The 23,993-nt window shown below is 45.3% G+C and overlaps 2 protein-coding genes across 3 annotated transcripts in view; one reads left to right on the top strand and one right to left on the bottom strand.

The window, feature by feature from the left end:
* tll1 (tolloid-like 1) overlaps window positions 1-2,373 on the top strand; it is a 38,397-nt gene extending 36,024 nt beyond the window's left edge. The window contains exons 20-21 of the mRNA XM_062387801.1: window positions 193-443; window positions 2,134-2,373. Of these exons, the coding sequence (XP_062243785.1) occupies window positions 193-443; window positions 2,134-2,268 (386 nt within the window). The 3' untranslated portion in view covers window positions 2,269-2,373. The remainder of the gene's footprint in view (window positions 1-192; window positions 444-2,133) is intronic.
* Window positions 2,374-6,856: 4,483 nt separating this feature from the next.
* On the bottom strand, window positions 6,857-23,688 carry stox2a (storkhead box 2a). Of its 2 annotated transcripts, none has more exons than XM_062387799.1 (4): window positions 23,081-23,688; window positions 14,169-14,321; window positions 9,564-12,096; window positions 6,857-7,794 (listed from the first exon to the last, which is right to left on the bottom strand). In XM_062387799.1, exons 1-4 carry the CDS (start codon window positions 23,457-23,459, stop codon window positions 7,593-7,595), a joined length of 3,267 nt encoding a protein of 1,088 aa, XP_062243783.1. In that variant the 5' UTR covers window positions 23,460-23,688; the 3' UTR covers window positions 6,857-7,592. The 2 variants fall into 2 exon arrangements, with proteins under 2 accessions (XP_062243783.1, XP_062243784.1); XM_062387800.1 differs by lacking the exon at window positions 23,081-23,688 and adding an exon at window positions 15,713-15,914.
* Window positions 23,689-23,993: the final 305 nt, after the last annotated feature.

Genomic DNA, 23,993 nt, shown 5'->3' with positions numbered 1-23,993 from the left:
ATCTATTTATCTATCTTTCTATCTATCTATCTATCTATCTATCTATCTATCTATCTATCTATCTATCTCTCTCTCTCTCTCTCTCTCCCTTTATCTATCTATCTATCTATCTATCTATCTATCTATCTATCTATCTATCTATCTATCTATCTAACAACCCCCCCCCCCCCCCCCCCGTGTCTGTCTGTGCAGAGTGTGGAGGTCGATTGAAAGCAGACGTCCGTCAGAAGAACCTTTACTCCCACTCCCAGTTCGGAGACAACAATTACCCCGGACACACGGACTGTGAGTGGCTGCTGACGGCAGAGCAGGGCTACGGCATCGAGCTCAGCTTCATCACCTTCGAGGTGGAGGAGGAGGCCGACTGTGGGTACGACTACATCGAGCTGTACAACGGCTACGACGCCAACTCCCATCGCCTCGGACGCTTCTGTGGCTCAGGGGTAAGAATCCGTAAGAATGTAAAGAGCCAGAGTTTATTCTTTGTTTTAGATCTTTAAATACAAGAATCATAATAATAATAACCTTATCATAACTATATCAAGAAATCATTAATCAAAATGAGTCAAATAAAAGAAATACACACACAGGGTGTATGCTAAACATCTTTTCTGACCATTGTCGAATGCATGATGTGCAGTTTTAGCTTCTTGGATGTATTTCTATGTATTTCAGTTTCCCATCATTTACATTCTGTATGAAAATCAGTTTTTGCCGACTTCTAAAACATATTATTTCATATTTTTCACATTTCCTGTAAAACACTAAACCAGTAATAACGTGATTCCACTAATAAGCCTGATACTTCTTATTTATGTGATTGAGCTTCTTTGTTCCAAACACAGTCATGATCCTCACTGCTTTGGTTGATATGTTCCATCTTATAGGAAAAAGACTGTAGCTCAGTTTCCATCCCACGCACACGCAACCACACAAATACACAGACACAGACACACACCCACGTCAGATATTCAATTGGGGCAATAAAAGAACGTCTTGCCGCAGACTGGGTGGAGAAGTTGGTCTTTGAATAACAGCAGCTTCACCTTTCAACTGAAACATCTTGTTGTTAATCATTGTTCTTTTCACTTTTAGATTTTTTATTTTTTTTACCAGGCAGCTGTTTGTTTCTCTCTTTTTAAATTTGATATGAAAATCTAAACTGTTAAAAAGTTGTGTGAGTTTTTGTATTTCCACAGAATTTGAAACATTTAACATTTATAAACTTTATATTATTTGGGCGGCTGTCGATCAGGAGGCAGAGCGGGTCGTCCACTTACCAGATGGTCGGTGGTTCAAGCCCCGGCTGCTCCATTCTGTGTGCCACAACATGATATAGAAAGTTCTGCACATATGTGGACGTCAAACCTTTAGATTAAAACCGTTTGAGTGCTATGTCTCCATATTAATACAGATTATTAACTGATCTGTGTCCGTTACAGTGTGTGTGTGTGTGTGTGTGTGTGTGGGGGGGGGTGTTTGTAATGCAGTGTAAATGAGACCTATGGAGCTTTATGACTCAGAAGAACATTCAGAAAAATACATATTGTTTATAACTGAAGCCCAACGGATCAGATTCAGTGCATTTCCATCTTCATAAAGTTTAATTTTGAAACGTACATTGTTTCCATCCATGTTTATCTGCAGTCTTCTTCTTCTTCTTCTTCTTCTTCTTCTTCTTCTTCTTCTTCTTCTTCTTCTTCTTCTTCTTCTTCTTCTTCTTCTTCTTCTTCTTCTTCTTCTTCTTCTTCTTCTTTCCTTTTTTCCTTCTTAGTTTTGAAGCGTTACCGCCGCCTGTAGATCGACTGACCGGTGTGAAATACTAGTGTCTTGTGTCTAACATGTTAATGTGTGTGAAGCTACACAACTCAAGCAAATTCTAAAGTTCATAAAGTTATAATACAGTGCTGATAACATTATGCATGACTGAATAGAGACTAAGGGCTGTTTGGGAAGGAGGGGGAATATTTTTCAAATATCTCAAAACGCAGCAGAATGTTTTGCAGAATAATTTCCTGTGATGTAAAATGTAGAAAATGGGTTTAAAACTGTGATGTGTGAACCTTTGAGTGTTCGAGGAAGGTCTTCTCACGTCTCTGCTGTCTCCTCCCCCCCCCCCCCCCCCGTCCTCAGCCCAGGGAGGGGATCTACTCGCCCGGAGACGCCATGCTGATCCGCTTCCACAGCGACGACACCATCAGCAAGAAGGGCTTCCACATCCGCTACACCAGCACCAAGTTCCAGGAGAGCCTCCACACCAGGAAGTGATGTCACACGGGGCCCGTGACCTCCTCTGACCTCTGCGCAGCCCCCGCCACTGTTACCCTGACCTCCGCCATTGCAACGAGAAAAGTACAGCCTGTCCCCCCCCCCCCCCCCCCTCCTTCCGTGGACGTGTTTTTTTCATTTTTTTGTGGAGACATGGACGTTTTTTTTGTGGGGGAAGAAAAAACATTACTTCCGTGAACGTGTGTCTCCACCCGGGGGTGCACAGCAGGTCATCGCATCCGGAAAAACGCAACACGATGATCATTATGAGTTTTTTCCGAATGTGTGGGGGGGGAATATGCTTTTCACGACTGCACATCAGGCGAACCTTTGTTCAGAGGGTCGCAGACAATCAGTTCGCTGAGATTCTCTCTCTGCACAACAGGAGACTACAAACACACACACACACACACACACACACGCACACACACACACACTAGATCCATATTCAGAGGTGTGAACTGCGGATGCTGAACCTGGAGTCTCCTCCTCCGGCTCCTCGATCCTCGAACTGGGCGACGTACTGGGATCGGACCCATCAGCCTCAGTGACGGACAAACAGAGGTTTTTATTTTTTTGCCTTGGGAACTGGTCTCTTCAAACCCAGCTCGAAAAAACGGCTGCAGATGATTTTACGTCATGTGTTATTGGATAAGCCTACTGTGTTTACTGTGTGTGTGTGTGTGTGTGTGTGTGTGTGTGTGTGTCAGTGTGTGTGTGTGTGTGGGCAGAGAAAAGAACAAACAAAAAGGCCGGGGTCCATCCTTTGCCCTTTTTATGCTTAAAGCTTAAAAAAAAAAACAGACGACCGTCGTGCAACGGAGAATAAATAAAAGATAAAGAAACTGTAAATGGAAACTTTCTACGTGATCTGTGATGTTAAGCCTTGCTTTGTGTCGTGTGTCCTGCTTCTTTTCATTTTTCATGGATGTGTAACCTCGTCGACCCCAGTGATCATAAACCATTCTTAGTTTTTACCAGTGGATATATCGGAAAAGGGAATATTTTTTCTCAGCTGTCTGACAGGATTCTGATGGAAGAAGCGATTCCCGTGGTGCTAAAATAATACAACAAAAAACACACACTGACTGACTGAATGAAGGCTTTCCAATGGAGACGGCCACTGCACTGCACCAGCAGCACTAGTCCTGTGGAACTACAACTTTGCCTTAGACCCAAGCGTCTGCCAGCCGAGGCCGTGTTGCGTTGTTCGGCAGCGTGTTTCATTTGTGTGAAGATCCTGAACGGTTTCATCGTGACAAATTGAAAATTAAAAAAGAGAAATACATGGGAAGTGTAGAGTGTGAGATAGTGTGTTTTACCGGTGCATGTGTGTTCATGTCATTTTTTTTGTAGCTAATCTCAGAGACACACACACACACACACACACACACACACACGTTGCTTACATCTCCATGAATACACAAAAGTAAATTTTTTTGTGTGCATTTCCCACCTGGTATCTGATCGCACACTTCTCCCCTGTGTAAGCAAAGTGTTGTAAAGTTAAAGGAGTGTCAGATGCGTCGTCTCTGTGTTGACTTCATTATGTGTAAGTGTGTGTTGTGTGTAGGTGATCGTAGAGAAACAATGTGTGAATGTGTGTGTGTTTGTCTGTGAGATTGTGTGTGTGTGTGTGTGTGTGTGTGTAAGCTGCATGTTAATAAGTTGACTCATTCACTGCTGTACGTGCCAAGCTCCAGGTGACCCCTGACCCACTGTAGTTTTCTGTTTCATCATTCCACCTCTGTGTCTGTAGCTCAGAGACGCTGAGCAGACGTCCTCTGCATCAGTCAATAAAATACACACAGGTAAAAAAATAAACTGCACCTGTGTCTTGTGTTGTTTCTACATTTCATGTTGTGTTCCGTGATTAAATGAGAAAATAGAGTGTCAGCGGTGGATCCATCATTCAAATCCTGGAAATTCAAATCTACAACACAATAGTTCTTTGAGTCTATGAAGGGTTGAGGTGGCACCTGTAATATTTGTTCACCTGTATCAAGTAGAATTAAATAATAAAGTAATGACAAAATTAACATAAAAAAAAATACATCGTCATTCTTAATTTTTTCAATCAATCAATTATTCCAAATAATGCTTTAAAATAATTAACTTTAAAATAAAAATGAAAAAAGTAAGTGGACCTACAGGATACATTTTTATCATGTGTTTGAAACTTTTGACCCTCCTCAAAAGCATCTTTTGATCCTGTCACATGATCTTCTTCAGCGGATGAGGTTTTCCTAAAGTTGTTATGGATTTTAAAATGCTCTGCTTCTTCACGTTTTCTTAAAAAAACGTTGATTAATCATGAGATAATTCCTTTCCTCTAAAATGTATATGCCACAAATAAAAAAAACATATTTATCAGCTTTCAGAAGTTTTTTATAGTTTTTTATAGATGCATCTCTTTATTCTTTGCTCTTTGCTCTTTGCTCTTTGCTCTTTGTAATTTGAACACATTTGATTTGAAAGTGTCAGCAGAATATTAAACACAAAGATCAGCAGCAGAAGCAGCTCATTGACAGCATGTGAGCATCGTCTAATCAGATCTTAATTAATCAATTTACACCCTTATTATTTTTTTCAATTTTTTTTTAGACTATCTATATTTATTGTTGTTGTTTATACTCCGACTTAATTAATATCTCAACCGAGAAATATTAAATCCAATTAAAAGACGCCTGCATGTTCTCTTTACTCGCTTCTCATTTGTATCGTCTTGATCTGTTTTCTATGATGTTGTCAAAATTAAAAGTCTATGTGAACGTAGAAGACAAACCACTTACCTCTATAGGATCAGAGTGACGAGCTTCAGTTGTCACACACACATTCACACACACACACACACACACACACACACGCACGCACACACACACACACACACACACACACACACACACACACACACACACACACACACACTTGTACTTACAGGCCAGGGTCATACCATCAGGGCGCCCTCTTGTGGGTAACTAGCCACAAGAGGGCGCCACGTTGGCGCTTTTTCAAAGGTCAGTGCTATGTACGGAGCCCCTGAAGACCCAAAAGATCATATTTTATCTTGTGAACCCAAGATATTTACTTTATAAAGATGTTTGTGCTTTATGAACACAAACATCATTTATTATTAGAGAAAGTGTTGTGGAGTTTATGTTGTGTAACGTTTTTTTTAATTTGATCAACTTCAGTGTTTTAACTTTGTCTCCACACACAGGTCGTCCGGAGAACTGCACTCAGTAAAGGGCCACTTCACCAAAACTACAAAAACAATCTCACTTCACCTCGAATTGGATCTCTCTTTAGGAACAGTTGAGTTTTTTATCTACTGAGGTTTAAGATCAACACCAGTGGGACTTCCATCCATCAACCAAAAACCACTGAGGAGAACAAAACCTTGCTTGTGAAGCTCAAAGTGTTTACTATTAACAAAAAGAAAAGTTCTTACCTGTGTTTAGCGTAGGAGCAATGTTACACAAAATTAAACTGATGATGTGTGAAAACAGTTGTTGAAATATGTGTTGAGATAAAAGCTTCTGATTGGAAATGTCCCCATTGTTCCCAGTCTAATCCACAAGTGCATGAAGTTTGCTCTTTTGTTGGAGGCCTTCAGAGCACTAGTGTGTAGTCGCTTATAATTTATATTTACCAAATGATTAAACGATATTGTTAAGTCAGTGTTTTAGGCATATGAGAGACAAGATTAGAAGAGTAGAATAGAATAGTTCAAGTGTGCATCATAACGTTTCCTAACCCGAGTTGACTTTCAAATCTCTTGGTGGGTTCAATATGCAAGTATATGTAATTTATGTGACGACATAGAAAAGCAGCAAATCTTCACACTAAGAACCGAGATCCAGCACATCTCTGTCTTTGCTGTGTGAAAGATGAATCTTCTGTTGAGTCACTCCTCGTCTTCACACTAACACATCCTGGAAACCACATCCTGGTCACTGTGGTTAATGCACAAACCCCCAGTGTCAACAGTTCATCAGTAAACTATTTTCCACTAATGTATGAAATGAAATGGAAATTGAAATACTATCATTAGAAATTACTTTATATCGATCTGAGCTTTTAAAGTGCTTCTGCAGCAACTGTAGACACAGTTTACTCATCCGCCTACAATACCCTTAGTGCACCATGGCTGCAGCGAACAAAATGAATTATTTAAAAACCTGAAAATATGACACATCTGCATCTGTATTTAGCTTTTGCAATATTCCTTAGGGACTCTTAACTAATGGAAAAGTATAAACAGAAACCTCTCTAAACTGCAGCTGCCTACAGTTCCCAGAATTCACCTTGTCAACACTACACAGAGGCTCAGAGCTCAGAATTACCAATTTAAAACCAAATTGTTGATATGACGCTCGAGACTGAAAGACAATCAGGGACAACTAATTGAAGAGTTGCTTGTAAACAGTAGTTTTAACATCAGCATCACCACAATAACCGGGAAGACTCAACCTGCTGAGGAAGACCTCTGGATTGGATGAAACGCTCCGGAACCAGTGAGACCTGGTGCTGGGATGTTCTGTGATGTGCAGATGTGAGGTGCAGCTCATTCTCTCCAAACATCAGGTTTTTGGTCACATAGCATCTTTAATACCACCATTATAATAATTAGGATATCAAAAGTATCGAGTATACATACATCATTTGCATTGCGGTACACAAATCTGAGCTGATTTATGTTTTTATATCTGTCATTCGTTGTTCTCAGGATCAACCGTTATTGTCTGGACATTTTGTGCTGATACATTGAATCGTCCTGAAGAACTCGACGCTATTTCAGGAAGGAGAACATTTAATTGGACATGTATTGTTAAGTAATATAAAAAGTTTTTTTGATATTTCCAAATGTAACTTGAATCCTATAGTCTACTACTTTCCAATACCAATAATCAAGAATCTTGATATAAGCCAAACTAGAGTCCATGTCACCAAACTCAAAGTACTCCAGGCAGGTGTCCTCACCCGCTGGGGTCTTGATGTCCTGTCGTTTTTCGTCTCTTTTTTTTTGCAGTTAAAGTTCTTGAAGCTGTGGGAACAGTCTCTTGAAGCCATGCCTGTTTTTGTAACAGTCCCAGTAAATGGATTCTCAGGAGTCTGAAGATGTAGGTGTGTGTGTGTGTGTGTGTGTGGGAGAGCATGAGTGCATGTTTTTTGTTTTTTCTTCAATGTGTATGCCCGTATGTGTGTGTCTGTGTGTGTGTGTGATGTTTGAGGACTGCGAGGGTCAGAATGGTGAAACCCCCCCTCCCCTCCTCGCTCCCTCTCTCCTCCACCACCTCCCCGGTCTGAGTGCGCGCTGCCCGTCAGACGCTGGTGATGGAGGCCAGGCAGTTCGGCGGCTTCTGGAGTTTCTCAGGCTGCGTGGTGGGGGGCTCTGGGATGGCGCGAAAGCTGAATGGCAGTCCGATACCACTGGTGCCGATGTGACCGGGGCTCAGTGCCGGATTCTGCCGTCTATTGCTTTCCACGATGCTGGATGTGTTGGAGGCAAGGCTTTCGCGTGTCCTGCACGACAGAGATGAAACAAAGGTTTTTAAAACACACCATGAATTAATAATAGCCTCTGAATTTCAGGAAATCAAGAGCAGCATAGGTGGAGCTTGGCAGGAAAGAAAAACAAACACAAAAATGCATTAAAATGATGTAAAAGCAGATTTTGGCAAAGGAAAGAACTTTTACTGAGATTAATAAAACGCTTTGAAAAGAAAACTAGATAACAGCATCTTCAATACCATGGAATTGCCACTTGGTGGCAGCATAAACAGCATATGAACACAAACAGTGACATAGTCACACATCCAGCAGCTTCAGAGCAGCAGTTTCATTCATTTGTCACAACTCAAGTAACTTTTTAACTTTCTGTTCTAGAGCAACTAACAGATTTGATGTTGTTACCTCCACCACGGATGCTACGCTTACCCCCCCTGTCCGTTTCTCTGTTTCTTTGTTTGTTTGTTGGCAAGATTAAAAAACTAGAGGACAGGTTCCATGAAACTTGGTGGAAGGATGTGATGCGGCTCAGGGTTCGAACCCTTTGAATTTAAATTTTTTCTTGAATTTTCAAACAAATAATTCATGAATCTTGATTAAAATAAGTCCTGCATGTTTAGTGGACTGATATCCTTGGGCAATTTGAAGCAGATCCAAATTAAAATCTATATCTAGTGAATTTAAATGTGGCTGTTGGACCGTGGGGGGGTAGATCTGCATTCTCCTCTGGTCACTTAAATGTTTGGCTGCAGATTTATTGTTTTGTATCTTGAATATGACGTTGATGCAAGATTTTTTTAAGGTTTTAATCATTCTAATAAAAGTAGAATCTGTGAATCAGATTGTGACAATTAACAGTTAAATTTACAGATTTGGTTGTGTTCTTTCAAAAGTGGTGCAGTGGAGTGTGAGTGTAAAACTGCTGCACAGCATTTACTGAGAACAAGAAACTGGAAATGGAGTCGTGAGGTGGACTTGTCTGAACTATTATTGGACTGTGGTTTAAGGATGAAACCAGTACCTCTATGGAAAGAGAACAGGGGACAGGAAGTGGACAGGAAACATGGGAGGAGGTGGTGACATGTAAAATGGTCCCCGGTCGGAGTTGAACCGTTGAAGTTTGGATATTGTTATTTCAGGACATGTGATTAAATAGCACTAATGGAAAATGCATTTAAAAGATGCTCTTAAAAAAGTCATTATATCCAGAGTAAACCTGCGTATTCAGTGTTCAAATTTAGAATATGTAACATAAGACATCTATACAGGTTAATAATAATAATACAACTCAAAAAAACATGGCTCCTTCACTTCAAAAGGACAAAGGAAAAGGAAAAAATACATAAGATACAGGGTAAAAGAAAAACTATCCATTGAAACAACTACATAAATATGGTTCATTCAAGATATATGAGGAAGATACAAAAGAAGAACGGAACGGAAATGGGTACAAACAGAAGTTTGATGATTTGTGATCATGGATTTAAAATGACCAAAGACTTGATTATGTAACCATGACCTGAATCGGACTGTAAATACACAAATCTGCCTCTTTATCCTCCTTTGTGATGGGCGGGTCTATCGTTCCACTTTGGGAGCATTGGCAGCCACAGTGAAGACACTTTCAGCTCAATAGGTGGAGCAAATATTAAATTGATTATTTGGCCTTGACACGTGTGTGTATAAATACCTGGTCTGACAGCAAAATGTACAATTGATCTATTTAAAACAAACCATAAGTTTCCGTTTAATGTGATACACAGGTGATCTCTTTCCGTTCGTACCTGGGGGAGTTGAATCCACTGTCCACCGTGACGCTGCTGCTGTCCATGCTGTCCAGGCGGGCAGAGTGGGCCGACTTCTGAATGCTGCTGTTCTCCGTCTCCTTGGGGCTGAGTAAGGTCAGATTGGTCTCCAGTTTCCGCTGCAGGTCGTGGTCCTTCTCACGCTCCAGGAGCCACTGCATGGTTCCCTCCCCGACGCCGCCGCCACCACCGCCGTTCCCACCCCCTTCCCCGTGGTCCTTGCTGTCCTCCGTCGTCGCCAACTCTTTGTGCGAGTCCTCCTCTGCCTCTTCCTCTTCCTCATCGTCCGATACATTATAATAGTCAAAGGAGGCGGAGGGGACGATTGGCTCTAAGCAGCCCTGTAAAACTGCGGGTGACGCGGAGGAAGTGGCTGAATTGGAAGGCTGCTGGGGCTCAGGATTGTCTAGGGCCTCTGTTGATTTGGCATGTGAGGCTTTCCGCAATGTGCCGGACTTGGTGTAGCTGCTGTCCACGTAGCCTGTGGACAAGGCATTGTGTGGAGGTTTGAACAAAGTGTCCTTGCTGAAGATCTCCTTCCTCTTGATTACCATGCTGCCTCCTCCTCCCCCTCCGGGATCCACGTTGTGTTGGTGTGGCGTCAAACGGGCATTTTGCACGGGCTCCGGCGTCTGGCTCGGCGTCAGCCGCACCGAGCCGTTCTGTCCTTTCGCTGCCGACAAGTCCTCTTTGTACTCCATCGTGTGAGGAGAGGTGAGGTGAGGCGTTTGGCGGTCAGCCGGAGAGCCCTTGCGGAGTCCCCCTGATGAGGTTAATGTGTCATATTCTGATTTTGCCTGAGGCGAAGGGGCAGTTAGGATTGTTTCGTTTGACGTATTGCACTGGAAGTACTCATCTGTTGAGGGCTTAGGAGAAAGTCCCATTAGCTCATTGTACGTAGGCAAGCTGTCTCTGCTTTTGTTCCTTTCTATTGTACTCCGAATCCTGGACTCGTCCAAACTCCCCTTCCCCATATCAGGCACATTAAAGTCAGAGTGGAACTTAGCAGCAGAGAACATGATCCTTGAGTAGTGGGAGGACTTCTGTGTGGCTCGCAGGGTGCCATCATCAGTGTAGTAGTGACTACGCTCCTCCAGACTGGGGTCGAAGTCTTCAGGCGCACCCAGCGACAGGCCCTTGAGGGAGTTGTCCATTGACCGAGATCGCTCTTTAGCTTGATCGGACCTCTCGTGACGCGACTTCCTGTCCTGATTGTGACTGTGACTTCTCTGCACTCTGGACTGGCACGTCCCGCGCGACGGTTCGGGGAAGGGCATCTCCGTCCGTCTCTTCGCCAGCTCCCCAGACACGTCCCACTCAGGGGTAACGGGGCAGGACGATTCGGTGATGTTGGGGTTGCTGTGGACCAGGTACGTTGCGCCACCACTCCGCCTGCGCTCCAACGTGTACATGGCCTCCCGAGGCGAGCGGACGAGCGAGTGGCTGAAGAAGCGGTAATCTCTTTCCATGAACACGAGGTCCCAGTTGGAACCCTCAGACGGGTCTCCCCTAGAGGTCCGGGGTTTGCTATGAGAGCGGGACTTACCGTGTGGAGCCCTCCGGTGGCCCCTCCCTCTCCTGCTGCGCGCACTGTGCTGGGCCGACGACCCCACCTTGTTCTTCTGCGTACGCTCTTCCTCCAGCCTCTTCATCACGGCCGTGTGCCTTGCCACATTCTCCACTGAGAGGTCGGGGTTGATTCGGCGGATAATCTCCATCTCCACCTCGCGGGGAATGGGCGTGGTTGGCACTTCCTCGTCACGAAGAGGCCACTCCTCCGGGGGGAACTGGGCTGAGAAGGTGGCCAGCTGCCTCATTTTGTCCTTCTTGAAACTCAGCCTGAAGAGTCTGAGTCCAAACCTCTTGGATTGCTTCTCGCCACTTCCGCTGCCACCACTTCCTTCTTTCTTTTTGGTCAGAGTGTCAGTTTTATAAGCGAAAGAAGTGAGGCTTTTGCTCTTGTCGGCCGGCTCTTGAGTTGGCGTTTTCTGCTGGACAGGAGGGGAGGGGAGCGGGGGGTGGGGGTACGAAGGCGGTTCTCCTCGGTGCTCCTTGGCCGTCGTGCTCGGTTGAGGTTCCCCGCCGCCGCCGCCGTGGTCCTTGGGTGGCTTACTCTGATACGAATCTCCCCGGTGCTCCTTCGGTGACTTGCTCTGGAGCGCAGAGGCGTGAAGTCTGGCGGGCTCGTCGCGGTACGAGTTGTATGAGTCACCGTGGCTCTTCCGAGGAGGCCTCTCTCTCAGGTGAGTGGATGGCGTGACGTTGCCAGACGGAGGCGAAGTGCACTGCTGAGGTTGCTGCTGCTGCTGCTGCGGTTGCGGTTGCGGTTGGCGCTCCTGCAGCCGATCGTCCAGGTGATACCACTTGTTGTTGGTTCGGATGAGGGAGGGGGTGATAAAGTAGGTCTGGGGAGTGACGATGAAGTAGCCCTCTGGAGTTGGGTAGATCTTCCTCTCTCGCACCAGCATGTTCAGGGTATGCCGCAGAACCTCAGAGCTGGGTGTAGGCACGCCTGCAGGACACACACAGCCACACACAGTTTTATAAACTCATCTTAAGACAGTGAGATTTATAATATAACAGTTTTCATTACAGGCAGTTTTGAAAAATGTGTTGCTGCTTTGGAAGAATTTGGAGATAAAAATGAAAAAGAGATTGCTGATCCTCAAATAACATTTCAAAGATTGTAAGAAAGAGTCAGAACCTTCTTAAGTCGTTCAAATAGGATTCAAATCATTGCAATTGAACTAGGAATGACTGTGTGGTTATATTTGAAGTAAATAAATTACTCACAGACTTTATTTCAGTGTGAGAGAGGGTGAAGTAAGGAATTCCTTGATTCTTTCATGTTATTATGGGAATATAACTTCTAGTATAAGTGACTATGATGTGAAAAATAAGCTTTTGGCTAAGATTATTGGAGGATTTAATAGATCAGAGTATAAATATCCTGACAAATCAGATCTTTCATGGAAATAGAAGTAAAATCCCTCTGATGAGCAGCTTTCTATGGTATTGTTTAACATCCAAAAACAGAGTCCCTGTATATCACATTTCCTCTGACTAACACAGGAACAAACTGTATCATGGTATCACAAACTCTATAAATTCATAAACATATCCTCTATTCCAATATTTGAATTGAAGCCAAACGATGCGAACCCTGAACTAAATTTCCAAAACAAAGCTGCCACGTTTTTTAATTGATGCACCAGCGTTAACATACTCTAGATATCTCATGCTACCTTCTTTCTGAAAGACACGTTTCAGGGACATCTGTATAAAAGATACATTAGTGCCTTCTTTCTCACTTTTATCATAATTTAAAGCAAACTTCCGTTTGTTAAAACATGACTCGGCTGTACCACCATGACACAGATAAAACACACTGGTTGGGATCTTATTAACAGCTCTTTAGTCATTTTTTTTTCTTTACATTGTCCTTTAAATTGTTTTATAATCCATGTGTGTTTGTTTATCTACGATTACACTGACATTAGGACATGATCTGAGATTTCCTCCATGTTGGAATAAATAAACCAATCAGTCCAGTTTCAGACGTAGTCTATGTCCTGTAAATGAACACAACACCATTCATAACCAGTCTTGTGAGGCCATGTGTTGCCTGACATTACATCACCCCTGTGTAAAAAAATTGTTTACACAGGAATGATGAAACATATAAGTTCACATTGTGATCATTTTGTTTAATATAGCAACATTTTGAAGACATCCTAAACAATTTAAAGAAAAAAGGAAGAAATATTAATCTTGCACTTTGTGAGATCTGTGATCACAAAGGTCTGGTGAGGTTTGTAAAAACCCCTCAGCTTCACTATGAGAGATAATAAGATAATAATTACTAAAGGACGGTTGGGATAATTGAAGAATTAATGCTGCTCTGGTTGTTTTTGTTTAGTGTAGAATAACGGATAAAGGTTTAGATCAACAACGTAGAGAATCATAAATATTTGTATCAAAGTCAATGTCGCATAAATCCACATTTATATGTCAATTGTGAAGAAAATGAACAACCGAATCGAATTTAAAGTTTAAAATCTTAGAGGTCTCTCAGACAGTGAGTCAAAGATGTTCAAGGTGTGTTAGTACATTTTAGTTTGTTTCACCAACATTGTTTTGAGGATTCAACATCTCTTCATTCAGGGCTTCAATCGATTAACTGTTTGTCTCATAAATGTCAAAAATCAGTGATCGTTTTATTCAACCAACAGTTTAACACATAGAGAGAGAAGAAAGCAAGAAGCAGCGCTGCTTTTTAAAATAGTTATTGATTGATTATTTGATTATTTGACCAATTGTTTGAGCTCTAATGTTGTTTGTAAGATTAACACACTAATACATCTCAATTCCTGATTAACCTCTGAACCAGAAACAGTTGAAGTGAGATAGATCTTGACTTTGCTCTTTGGAACTGGTCTCTTCAGTAGATGTGTTTAAAATAGAAAACATAACTGTGCACATTCTTTTCTTGGAGAATTTAGTAAAAAGCTGGTAAACAAACCAAGTTAAGATACACAACAACAGCTTGATTTAACTTTATTGAAGAGGGAGAGAGGGTTGTACCTGGGAAGCTGGCAGTGAGGTGCTCCACCAGAGCCTCCTGGTTGACGGGCTTGTGGGCAGAGTTCATAGCAGAGATGGCCAGGCACAAGATCTCCCCCAGCGGGATGAACTGTGACTGGCTGATGGGCGACATACTGATCGGAGACACGTCACCTGCAGGAGGAGGAGGAGGAGGAGGAGGAGGAGGAGGAGGAGGAGGAGGAGAACTGTTAGATCATGAATGAACAGCAGGTGCAGCGTGTGAAGCTATGATGTAATGGTCAAACAGCAGCAGTTTGCACGCCGCCTGGAACGGCTCCACCCCTCCTCCCCCTGCTTCCTTAGCCTCTCGTTCCTCCCGTTTCTCGTAGGTTAGCAAAACAAGGCATCTGCTGCAGCAGCCGTAGTGTGAGATCACCTGAACCGTCCTCCCCACTCACGTGATCTCCTCCGACAAACGGGAGCACTGATGCTCACGCGAGTCAGAGTGTTTGAAATGAAACAGAATATGAGCGACTTTGGCTCCGTGCTCGGAGCTTACACGCAGAAATGCTCTGTAGCCTTTGTTGAATTAAGCTGGCTTTACTGTCAGCAGTAGTGAGAAGTGAGATCATCCTACAACCAGCCGGCCCGGCTCCGAGCCCCTCAGAGAGGAAACATCTGCCCCACTGAAAGGTGGTGAGGCAGCACACTGAATCCACCGCTGCAGCATCTGTGCAGCAGTCACCCTCTCCTTTGACCTAAATCTGGTGATCGGCAGAGAACCACACAGCACCAAGCACAAACTCCGACTACCTGTCTTCCATGTCTTGATTTGCATCTGTCAGTGATTCTAATTGCTTGTGTCTTCTAGGATTCAGCAGCAGTTGAACGTGATTCATGTGAGAGTGTTCTTGTCCCTCAGTGCTGTGGGCCCTTTCACCTGTGCTGCGTGTGCAGGGCCCTGCCTCCTCACCGCTCTCAGCTGAATGGTCGGTTAAGCAACACGATGACGTTATCTCTGCTTAGTATCACAGCCGTTTAAGCTTTATGTGGCTTTACAAGGCTTTGCTTGGTTCTTGGTAAACATGAAAAAAAAGATAAATCTGCCAGCGCATCAGTAGAGAAGAAAATAATACTACCAGTACTATGTTTTTTTTTTCTGGAGTGTACAAATCTCCATGGTGTGTAGGAATGGGGTTGCAGTGGTACAACGAGGCCAGAAAGAAGGAATATGTGTAATAAAATGGACCATTCGTGATATGAGACGGCCCCGAAGCCCTTTTCGCAATCTCATGAAACACAAACGTGAAAAAATGAAATACTAGCAGCCTTTCGGGAATTCGGGAAAACACTACAAATTGTACAAAACGTGCAGATGGTAGAAATGGACATGCGTGAACAAGTGGGGTTTTCTTGGGTGACGTGGGTCGATGGAGAAACGTGTCCTGGAGTCAGAGGGATCAGTGAATATCGTCCACTCTGAACTCTGCCCTTTGACCCCAGGAACCAAAGCGTGTGCCCGCAACCTGGGTTGTGTTGCGTGGCGAGGGCGGAGCCTGTCCGGGTGGGCGTGTCTGACTCACCTGGCACGCGATAGCTCGGCGGGGACGGAGAGAAGTGAGGAGGAGGAGGTGGAGGAAGATGCTGCTTCTGCACACGGATGTCTTTCTCGCTCCGGGAGAGGTTGTGCTCCGGCGGCCGCTCGGCGAGCTCCGAGCTGGGCCAGGCCCGCCGCACATTGCTGCTGCGGGTCTTCTTCATCGTGACCCCTTTACCCTGGGGGGGCTTCCGGGGGGGGTACGGTGGAGCTGGGGGAGGAGGGAGGTGGGGAGGGAAGGGAAGGGGGGGGTGTGCAGGGGGAGGTCGACCCACCTCAGGCTCAGTGCCTCCCCCGCATCAGTAAGAACGTCCCGGTAGAGCGATCACACACCGGACATGGCAGGAACCAGTGTGCACCTTCACGCACGCGTCTCATCCACATCCACGGGCTGCGAGCTGCAAACGAGCGTGTGCACACTGCGGGCGGTGGTCCTCGGCTGCTGGGCTCTTCTGCCAGGCTGATCTGCGGCGGAGGTGGCGGCGGCGGTGGAGCAGGAGCAGGAGGAGGAGGTGGAGGTGATTGCGCGAGGCATCACCCTTTCATCGGCATCAGTCCCAGCCACCATTTGTAGCATCCCCATTTGCATGCGTAGGGAGGCACATTACGTAGCCGCTCTGATGTGGGAGGAGGGAGCAGGAGAGTGGTGGTGGTGGTGGAGGAGGAGGAGGAGGAGGTGGTGTTGGGGGGGCAGCAGGGGTAGAGATGAGGGAAATGGGGCATTGGGAGTGAAGGAGGACGGCGAGGGGGTGATTTCAGTTTAGGGATCCACTTGTTCCTTTTTTTGGAGTGGAACGCAGCAGGGGGGGAGGAGGAGGAGGAAGGGGGGGAGGAGGAGGAATGGCGGGAGGAAAAGCAGGAGGAGGAGGGGGGGGGGGGATGGACGGATGGTCAAAGATGTAAAAAAAAAAAAAGCTTCAGAGGCCCAGTCCTCGACAATAGCTCAATTCACCACAGGAGAGCTCGGCCCGATCCCCGGGAAGAAGAAACGAATACAAAAGATCCCGCTTGGAAAAAGCCCAGAAATCACAGCTCCATCCGCCCTCATGCGCGGCGGAACCTCCGTAGTACGCCGAGCTCCGGAGCCGCCACGTTCACCTCCATCTTTATCCGATTTCAAGCGCAAGACCCCATCGTCCTTTTCGACAACAGCACGCCAGGAGAGGGGTGGGGAGGAGGAGGAGGAGGAGGAGAGGGAGCGGGAGGAGGCGGAGGAGGAGGAGGAGGAGAAAAAAATGGAGAGAGCGTAGAAAATAAATAAATAAATAAATTCAAGAATAGATATCCACCGTTTCCCGCGATCCGACGGACGCAGCTCCCGCGCCGATCGCCGTAGCATCCATTCATTAACACAGAGGGAGGGCTGGTGGTGGGGGGTGGGGGGGATGCAAACTCCTCTTTCTCAAAAGCTAATGCTGCAGCTGCTCCCAGCACCTCCAGGAAGGGTGTGTGTGAGTATGTGTGTGTAAGTGAGAGAGAGAGAGAGAAGGAGGGAGAGGGAGAGAGAGTGAGTGTGTGTATGCGCGCGGCCGCCTGCTGCGCGCGATCCTGCGTGAGCATGCATGCGTCTGTGTCTGGGTGATTGAGGCTGGGGGAGTTAGTGGGGGGGGAGTGAGAGAGATCGAGGACATGCATAAGGCAGAGAGAGGAGAGCAGATATCAGCTCTCTCTCACACACACACACACACATACACACACACACACACACATACACACACACACACACACACAGAGACACACACACACACAAACACAAACAAATTGGATAAATAATACAAATCCAGTCCTGAATGGATTGTTCATGGAAGAGGTCTGAGTCTGTGGCTAAATCTCCCTCCTCACCCTCCCTCACCCCCTCTGCTCCAGAGAGGATGAGGAGGCCCCCTCAAAACCAGCCTCCTTCCTCCTTTGTGTCTCACCTGACCCAAACTACACCAGCCACAATCCGAGGGGACCCCGTTATGAAACTGTGCTTCCCCTCATCATCAGTGCTTCCCCTCGGGTTGATTCCCTGTAACTTCACCGTGTGTGTGTGTGTGGACGGCGGCTGAACTCCCTGTAGGAAAGGAAAGTGACCCCCCCCCCCACCCCACCAAAAGAAGCATCACCCTGAATCGTGTCTGGAGTGGCAGCCACCGCAGACTCCTGCTGACTCACATGTGTGGAGTGTGAATGGACAGTCGCAGGGACAGAATAATGGGGCAAAGTGAGAGGGCAGGACGGGGGCACGGGCGGAGGAGGGGGGTGGGCTGGGCTGGGTGTGGGGGGGGAGGGGGGGGCACGGTGTCACAACCAATCTGCTCCAGTTCACTGATACCAAAGAGAAAGCGAGAGGGGGGAGGAGGAGGGAGGTAGGGAGGGAGGGAGAGAGAGAGCGACACCGCGCCGGCCATTTTATTTCTCAGTAGTGCTGCAACATCCTTTGTTGCCATGACGACGCAAGCCGATGATCTCATAGCCATTACCTTCCGAGCGGCCGTTCCCTTAAAGAGCCCGCTGCCTGGGACGGGAGGGGACAGAGGCCACGCTGCCTGGGACGGGAGGGGACAGACGCCACGCTGCCTGGGTCGGGAGGAGACAGACACCACGCTGCCGGGGACGAGAGGAGACAGACACCACGCTGCCTGGGACGGGAGGAGACAGACACCACGCAGGTGATGACGGAGACAACGCTCCGGCACCACTGGAAATCAAACGCCTCTCGACACGCTCCGTTAAAGTACAAGTACACCAACGGGGGGGGGGGGGGGGGGGGGAGTATCGCGTCCTGATAGTGGAGACGCTTCAAAAGATATACGAGCATGTAGGCCATCGATGTACTGGGACCACGATTCAATACGTGCTGCTTGGAAAGTCCTGGATCACGTTGAATGGGAGGCTTTGAGAGCGGATATATATATATGTATGATTAGCTTATTCATTGAGTAAACAATCAGCAGAAAATGAATCAGCAAGCATTTAAATAATTGATTGATTGAGCGTTTCAGTCATTTTCCATTCACTGGTTTCACCTTCTCAAATGAACACATCTCATCCTTGACTCACACGGCAGTGAATGAAATGTCTTGAGTTTTTAAACTGTTCATCATATTCGATGACAATCGCTGTCGGGACCTTTAGCTTCAATTCGTCACGATAATCTTTAACGTTCATTGATCGTTAAAAAAAAAGCATCCAGCAATTAACCTGATGCTAAATATAATTTGCACGTTGTAGCCCTGGAGGAGATTAATACGATTTATTATTGATGGTCTCCGCGAGGCTTCGGTTTACCAAGCGTCACGGTCTTAAGAGTCCATGACCTAGTTAGGGACGAGACCGAGTGTGTAGCTGCGGCTCTGTACTTGGTTCGAGCTAAATGCTAACATGTGCACACGTGCTGATGTGTTAACAGGTTCAAACATGCTAACACTTGCTAATATACCAATGAACACAAAATGTAGCTGAGGCTAATTGGAACATCAGTAGTTCTGGAAGTATTTTGATCTTAAACTTGGCACTGGACGAGTCCGAGGACGACTTTGGTAGGTTGGTAGGGCGGTGTGGCCTAGGGGGTAGAGTGGGCGTTCTCCAACAAGAAGGTTGCCGGTTCAATCCCCACTCTTCCCCCTCATAAATGTTGAGTGTACTAAAAATGTAAAGTAATCCTCAAGGGGAAAATGGATGTACAAAATGTAATGGTGATTCATCGAATTGTGGCTCAACAGTAAACTAGCATTCGCACTGTCATTCTACTAGCTTACAATCTTTTGATGATACAAAAAACATCTGCTAATTGGCATACAGTTTCATACGACTAGCCGACATTGATGATACATTGTGTTGTCTTTGTGTTGTGTTCAACAAATGTCTTTCAGGTGCAGTACATCAGCTCGGAGTCAAATCTAAAGCAGGTTGGATGTATGCTAACAGAACATTATGACGTAGCCTATGAATTTAAGTTCCTAATACTGGTCAGATATTATTACGAATAAAATAATAAAGTAAACCCTGCATGCATGATAAATCCTATATATTATATATACATATGGTATACTGTGTTTGTTCCAGCTTCTGAGATGGACGAGTCACACACAACAAATTAATTTATTAAGTGTGATTTTCCTGTGATATTGTTCCATATATATTTAGTTTTATTATTTTGATAGGGATGTGGACCTATACTGGAATACAGCTGAATATCAGAACATAAGGAAATCCGGGTAGTAATATCCTGCTGTGTTTGCAGTTAGCCACTATGAGCAGTCCAGCACTAACGGATGTGTGACCTGTGACAACCTCAACCGACCTCCACTGGCTGCTGGAGGTCTGCCCTCCAGTGGAAACTTTCTGAAAACACACCTCTCCGGTCCAGAAGGCCAGACACTGAGCGGAAAGACAAAAGCACAACAAGCCGACTGTAACACATCCTGATCTGACATTAAGATATACGGCAACACATCTCTGCGCTGTGTCTAACATGTCCCCTGGTTCTCAGCGGGGGGGGCCCTCCCTTTCCGTCCAGTGGAGCAGTCAGCTATGGAAGGGAATGCAGTGCAGAAGTGTTTTCCTGCACAAATGTCCCACTTTTCCTTCCTCGGGAGCAACACACTCCTCCCAGTCCTTTGTTTATCGGCTGCCAGCGGATACAAAGTCCCTCAGTTAATCAGATTGAATTGTCAGTATTAAAAACACACACTTTGTTTCCACACAGCTGAAAAATCCACAACTTGTGTGTAAATGTATTAATCCAGCTGGGTTTTTTTGGGGGGGGTCTTGGCCCAGATCTAACATTCTCTGGCGGTTTGGTGGATAATCCGGACGAGGTGAAACTGCAGCTCTTGTGCTATGTGTGTAAACTACATTTTGAAACCACAACTTACAATTATACACAACTTCAATGCAGTAATGAAAAACACCTCCTGGCTGGTACACACAATGCAAAACAACAAAACCACTTTTCAATAGCGGTTCTGATCCAAGCAGATTTCTGAGCTAATATCTATACAAGGTTATGGGCCTACTTGTGAAAAAAAAAAAAAATCACACAACAGCATATAAGCTGTGTTGGTTTAGGCATTATAGAGTGTGGTGAGTTATTAGCTATAAGACAAACATTCCAGAGCTTATCGGTGTTTGCTTCAGTAGTGTCCGTGAAGCGACGCCACCTCCTCTGATGGATCGACACACACAAAATCTGCTTCACACCATCACAATCGGTTTTAAGATTCACTTTGGACCATAACAGACCATAGAGCAGCTTCTCTATACAATCAGCATCTAGCAGCTCAGAGGAGGACATATGATCATGTGCACAGAGCCACAGAAGAGTTTAGAAGTGTGCACCATGTTTTGCCTTTGCAGACGGAGACACAAGTCCAAACTGTCAAATCCCAAATTCCTGCTTGAGAGGAATCAGTTTGAAATTATTTAAAGATGTGTAACAGTAATTCAAAATACACACGTCAGAATTTCTTGTTTCCCCGGTTTGCAGTGCGGTGTCTCGTCAACACAACACTGACACACAAAAAGGTAACACAATGTCCTTTTTGCTCAGTTTTGGTCTGCACCAACTCTTATGGGAATGAGCTTCAGCCACTGAACTCTCTACTGTGGTTACCAGCTCCTCACTAAGATAAGTCAAAACCCCCTGTTGCTGCCAGAACCAGCATCGAACGCACAAACAAACAAAACGCTGAGCTGAAAGACGCTAAAATGCAGAGTTCAGGGGAGCTGCAGAATCCGTGTATGATTTTCTGTGACTCTGCCACAACGTCTAACACACTACACAAACCCATTGTTAATATTAATACATGCACTTTATAAATTATACTTTTACTGCATTTGCTGCATTAAATAACCTAAAACTTTTTCTCTTTCTGCTAAAAAATCCTAGCAATTTTACTTTTGTATTTCCCGAATAGGTACTGGCCCTGGTTCTGTTTGAATGCAGTGTGTCAGTCAGCTTCGTAAAATGATCAATGGATTGAACAAGTATACAAAGTATAAGACTCCTTCATCTTCATCATCATCATCATCCCTCCTTTATTAATATATGATCTAATCCGAAATCATACTGGGAAACAGATATAAATAAGATGTCACCTATGATCTATGACATCTGTACGCCTCTTTCACACACTCCCACACACACACACACACACACATAGACACAGAAAGTTGTGAGGCCAGTATGAAGATGAGTGCAGCGGTTAAACCCGCTGACAGACTCAGGTCGTTCAAACCTGTTCGAGCACATACGATGAATTACGGCCTTGTCAGAGGAGGATGAGTTTGATCGTGGGAATGTTGAACTTGCATCAGAACTCAGATCCAGACCTTGAACAAAGTGGGTGAGATTAAAAGGTTGGATGCTGCCTGCACTCCTATCATCATCAGAGGGACTCCTATAATCACCCACAGACAGGATTTTATATAAAAAGCAAACCACCGGTGGATCACCAGAATTAACCAGCAATTAGAGAGGTGCTGTGGCATGAATCAACCGGCAGAACTCTGAAGAAACACAACTTAAATACGTCAAAAGAAGGAGTTGAGATTATCAAACACAACAGCATCGCAAACTAGGACAGAAAAAGTCAGCATGGTTGAGATGTCCCGAGCTGAGGACATCCATGGCTGAGGCCTGTGCTTGAAAGCTGCACAATAAGCAAGTGAGTGGACCTCGAGCTGTGTGTCTTCTTTTTGGTTTAACAATGAGAAACAGTTTTTTTTATCATGATGGGTGTAAATTATCGTGTTTTCACTTCAAATGGCAAAAATTCCTTCTTGGCAGATTGTTGGTTGCACGTGAAATGATTAAAAAGAGGGATCCAGGTTTTAAATTTCGAAAAAAGCATGCAGTTACTTTATTTATAGTCCATTTTGGGATATAGGTGGGATCTGAGCCTCTCTAAGTGACAGATACTGTTAATAAATATCTTGGTTCATGTCTAAAGTTTTCATGAATAAATGAAAGTCATAAGCACGATGTTCATGTCCCATTATTGTAGAGTTCTTCTTACAGGTCTATGTCTCTTGGGACATAATGCATAAAGTACATCAATGCACAGGAATAAGAAATAGATAATTCACTCTGTAAACCTCAGAGATGCTGTTTTCCTTGTTCCTTTATAGAACTTTTCAAGGTCAGAAATAAGACCTTCAAATTTAGTCTCATATAAGTCAAGAGTCAAACCTACAGCCGGAGACGTGACATACAGAGAATGAGTTCGGCCTGTATCACCCAAACAGCTTCCATCATAGCCTCTGAACAAACTTCCTGAACTTTTCCTCATTGCCTGTGCAACTTTACACTCTTACACGTCTCCCAGTTGGCTATACTGGTGCTGTTGTTATTGCCACACATACCCACCCATGCACTTGATGTCAAATCCCAGCGGGGGCCTCAGCGTCCTCCTGGTCCAGCCGTTCCTGAGCACCTGCAGGTGAACCTCTCGGCCCTGCACCAGCAGCACATGTTCGTCCATCCAGCCGAGGAACAGGATCTCGGAGAGGGCGCGCGTCAGAGACTGGTTCCAGAAATGCTGCATGTTCACGGCCTTGAAATTGGCGAAGACCTCGTAGCCGGTCCGATGCTGTGAAGTCACCGAGAGCGGTGGTGGTGGTGGTGGTGGAGGTGATGATGATGATGGCGAGTCCTCTTCATCTTTATTCTCCTCTTCATCCCCCCTGCAGACCCGAGACAGCACCAGAGCCAGGGAGTGAGGAGCGATCTGCAGACACTTCTCCATTTACACCCCCTCCTCATGGATCCTGGTCCTTCAGGAGGACGCGGATATTTTGTTTAGACTCCAAACACTGACCCTGATCTGTGGGCCACTTCAGGAACAGAGAACCAGGTCCAAACAAAGTGATCCGGACTCTGCAGCGCGACGTCTCCAGCGTCAGGTGCAGAGAAGAGGAGACAGAGAAGTGAGACAAGTGGGAAACATGACACGAGAGAGAGAGAGAGACAGAGAGAGAGACAGAGACAGAGAGACAGAGAGAGAGAGAGAGGGGGGGGGGGGGGGGGGCTGACCGGGACCTGCTGCAAAACACTCAACAGTGCTGCGTTCACGTGTCACTGGTAAACTCCCACTTTTTACTTTCCACCAAAGTCAGCCTATTTTTTATCTGTCAGAATCAGAATGCAACAGTGGGTTAAACAGCAGCGGGTTGTGTCAACACTGATACGTAGAAATACATGTAGAAACACCTGCATGACGCAATGAAACATCAACATGGTCCCCGAGGAGAAACATTACTGCACAAAGTTTAAAAGATAT

Source organism: Platichthys flesus, chromosome 5 (genome assembly GCF_949316205.1).
Source record: "Platichthys flesus chromosome 5, fPlaFle2.1, whole genome shotgun sequence".
NCBI classification, from domain to species: Eukaryota; Metazoa; Chordata; class Actinopteri; order Pleuronectiformes; family Pleuronectidae; genus Platichthys; species Platichthys flesus.
Note: the sequence above shows the minus strand (reverse complement) of the source record. Positions and strands in the feature narration are given on the sequence as shown.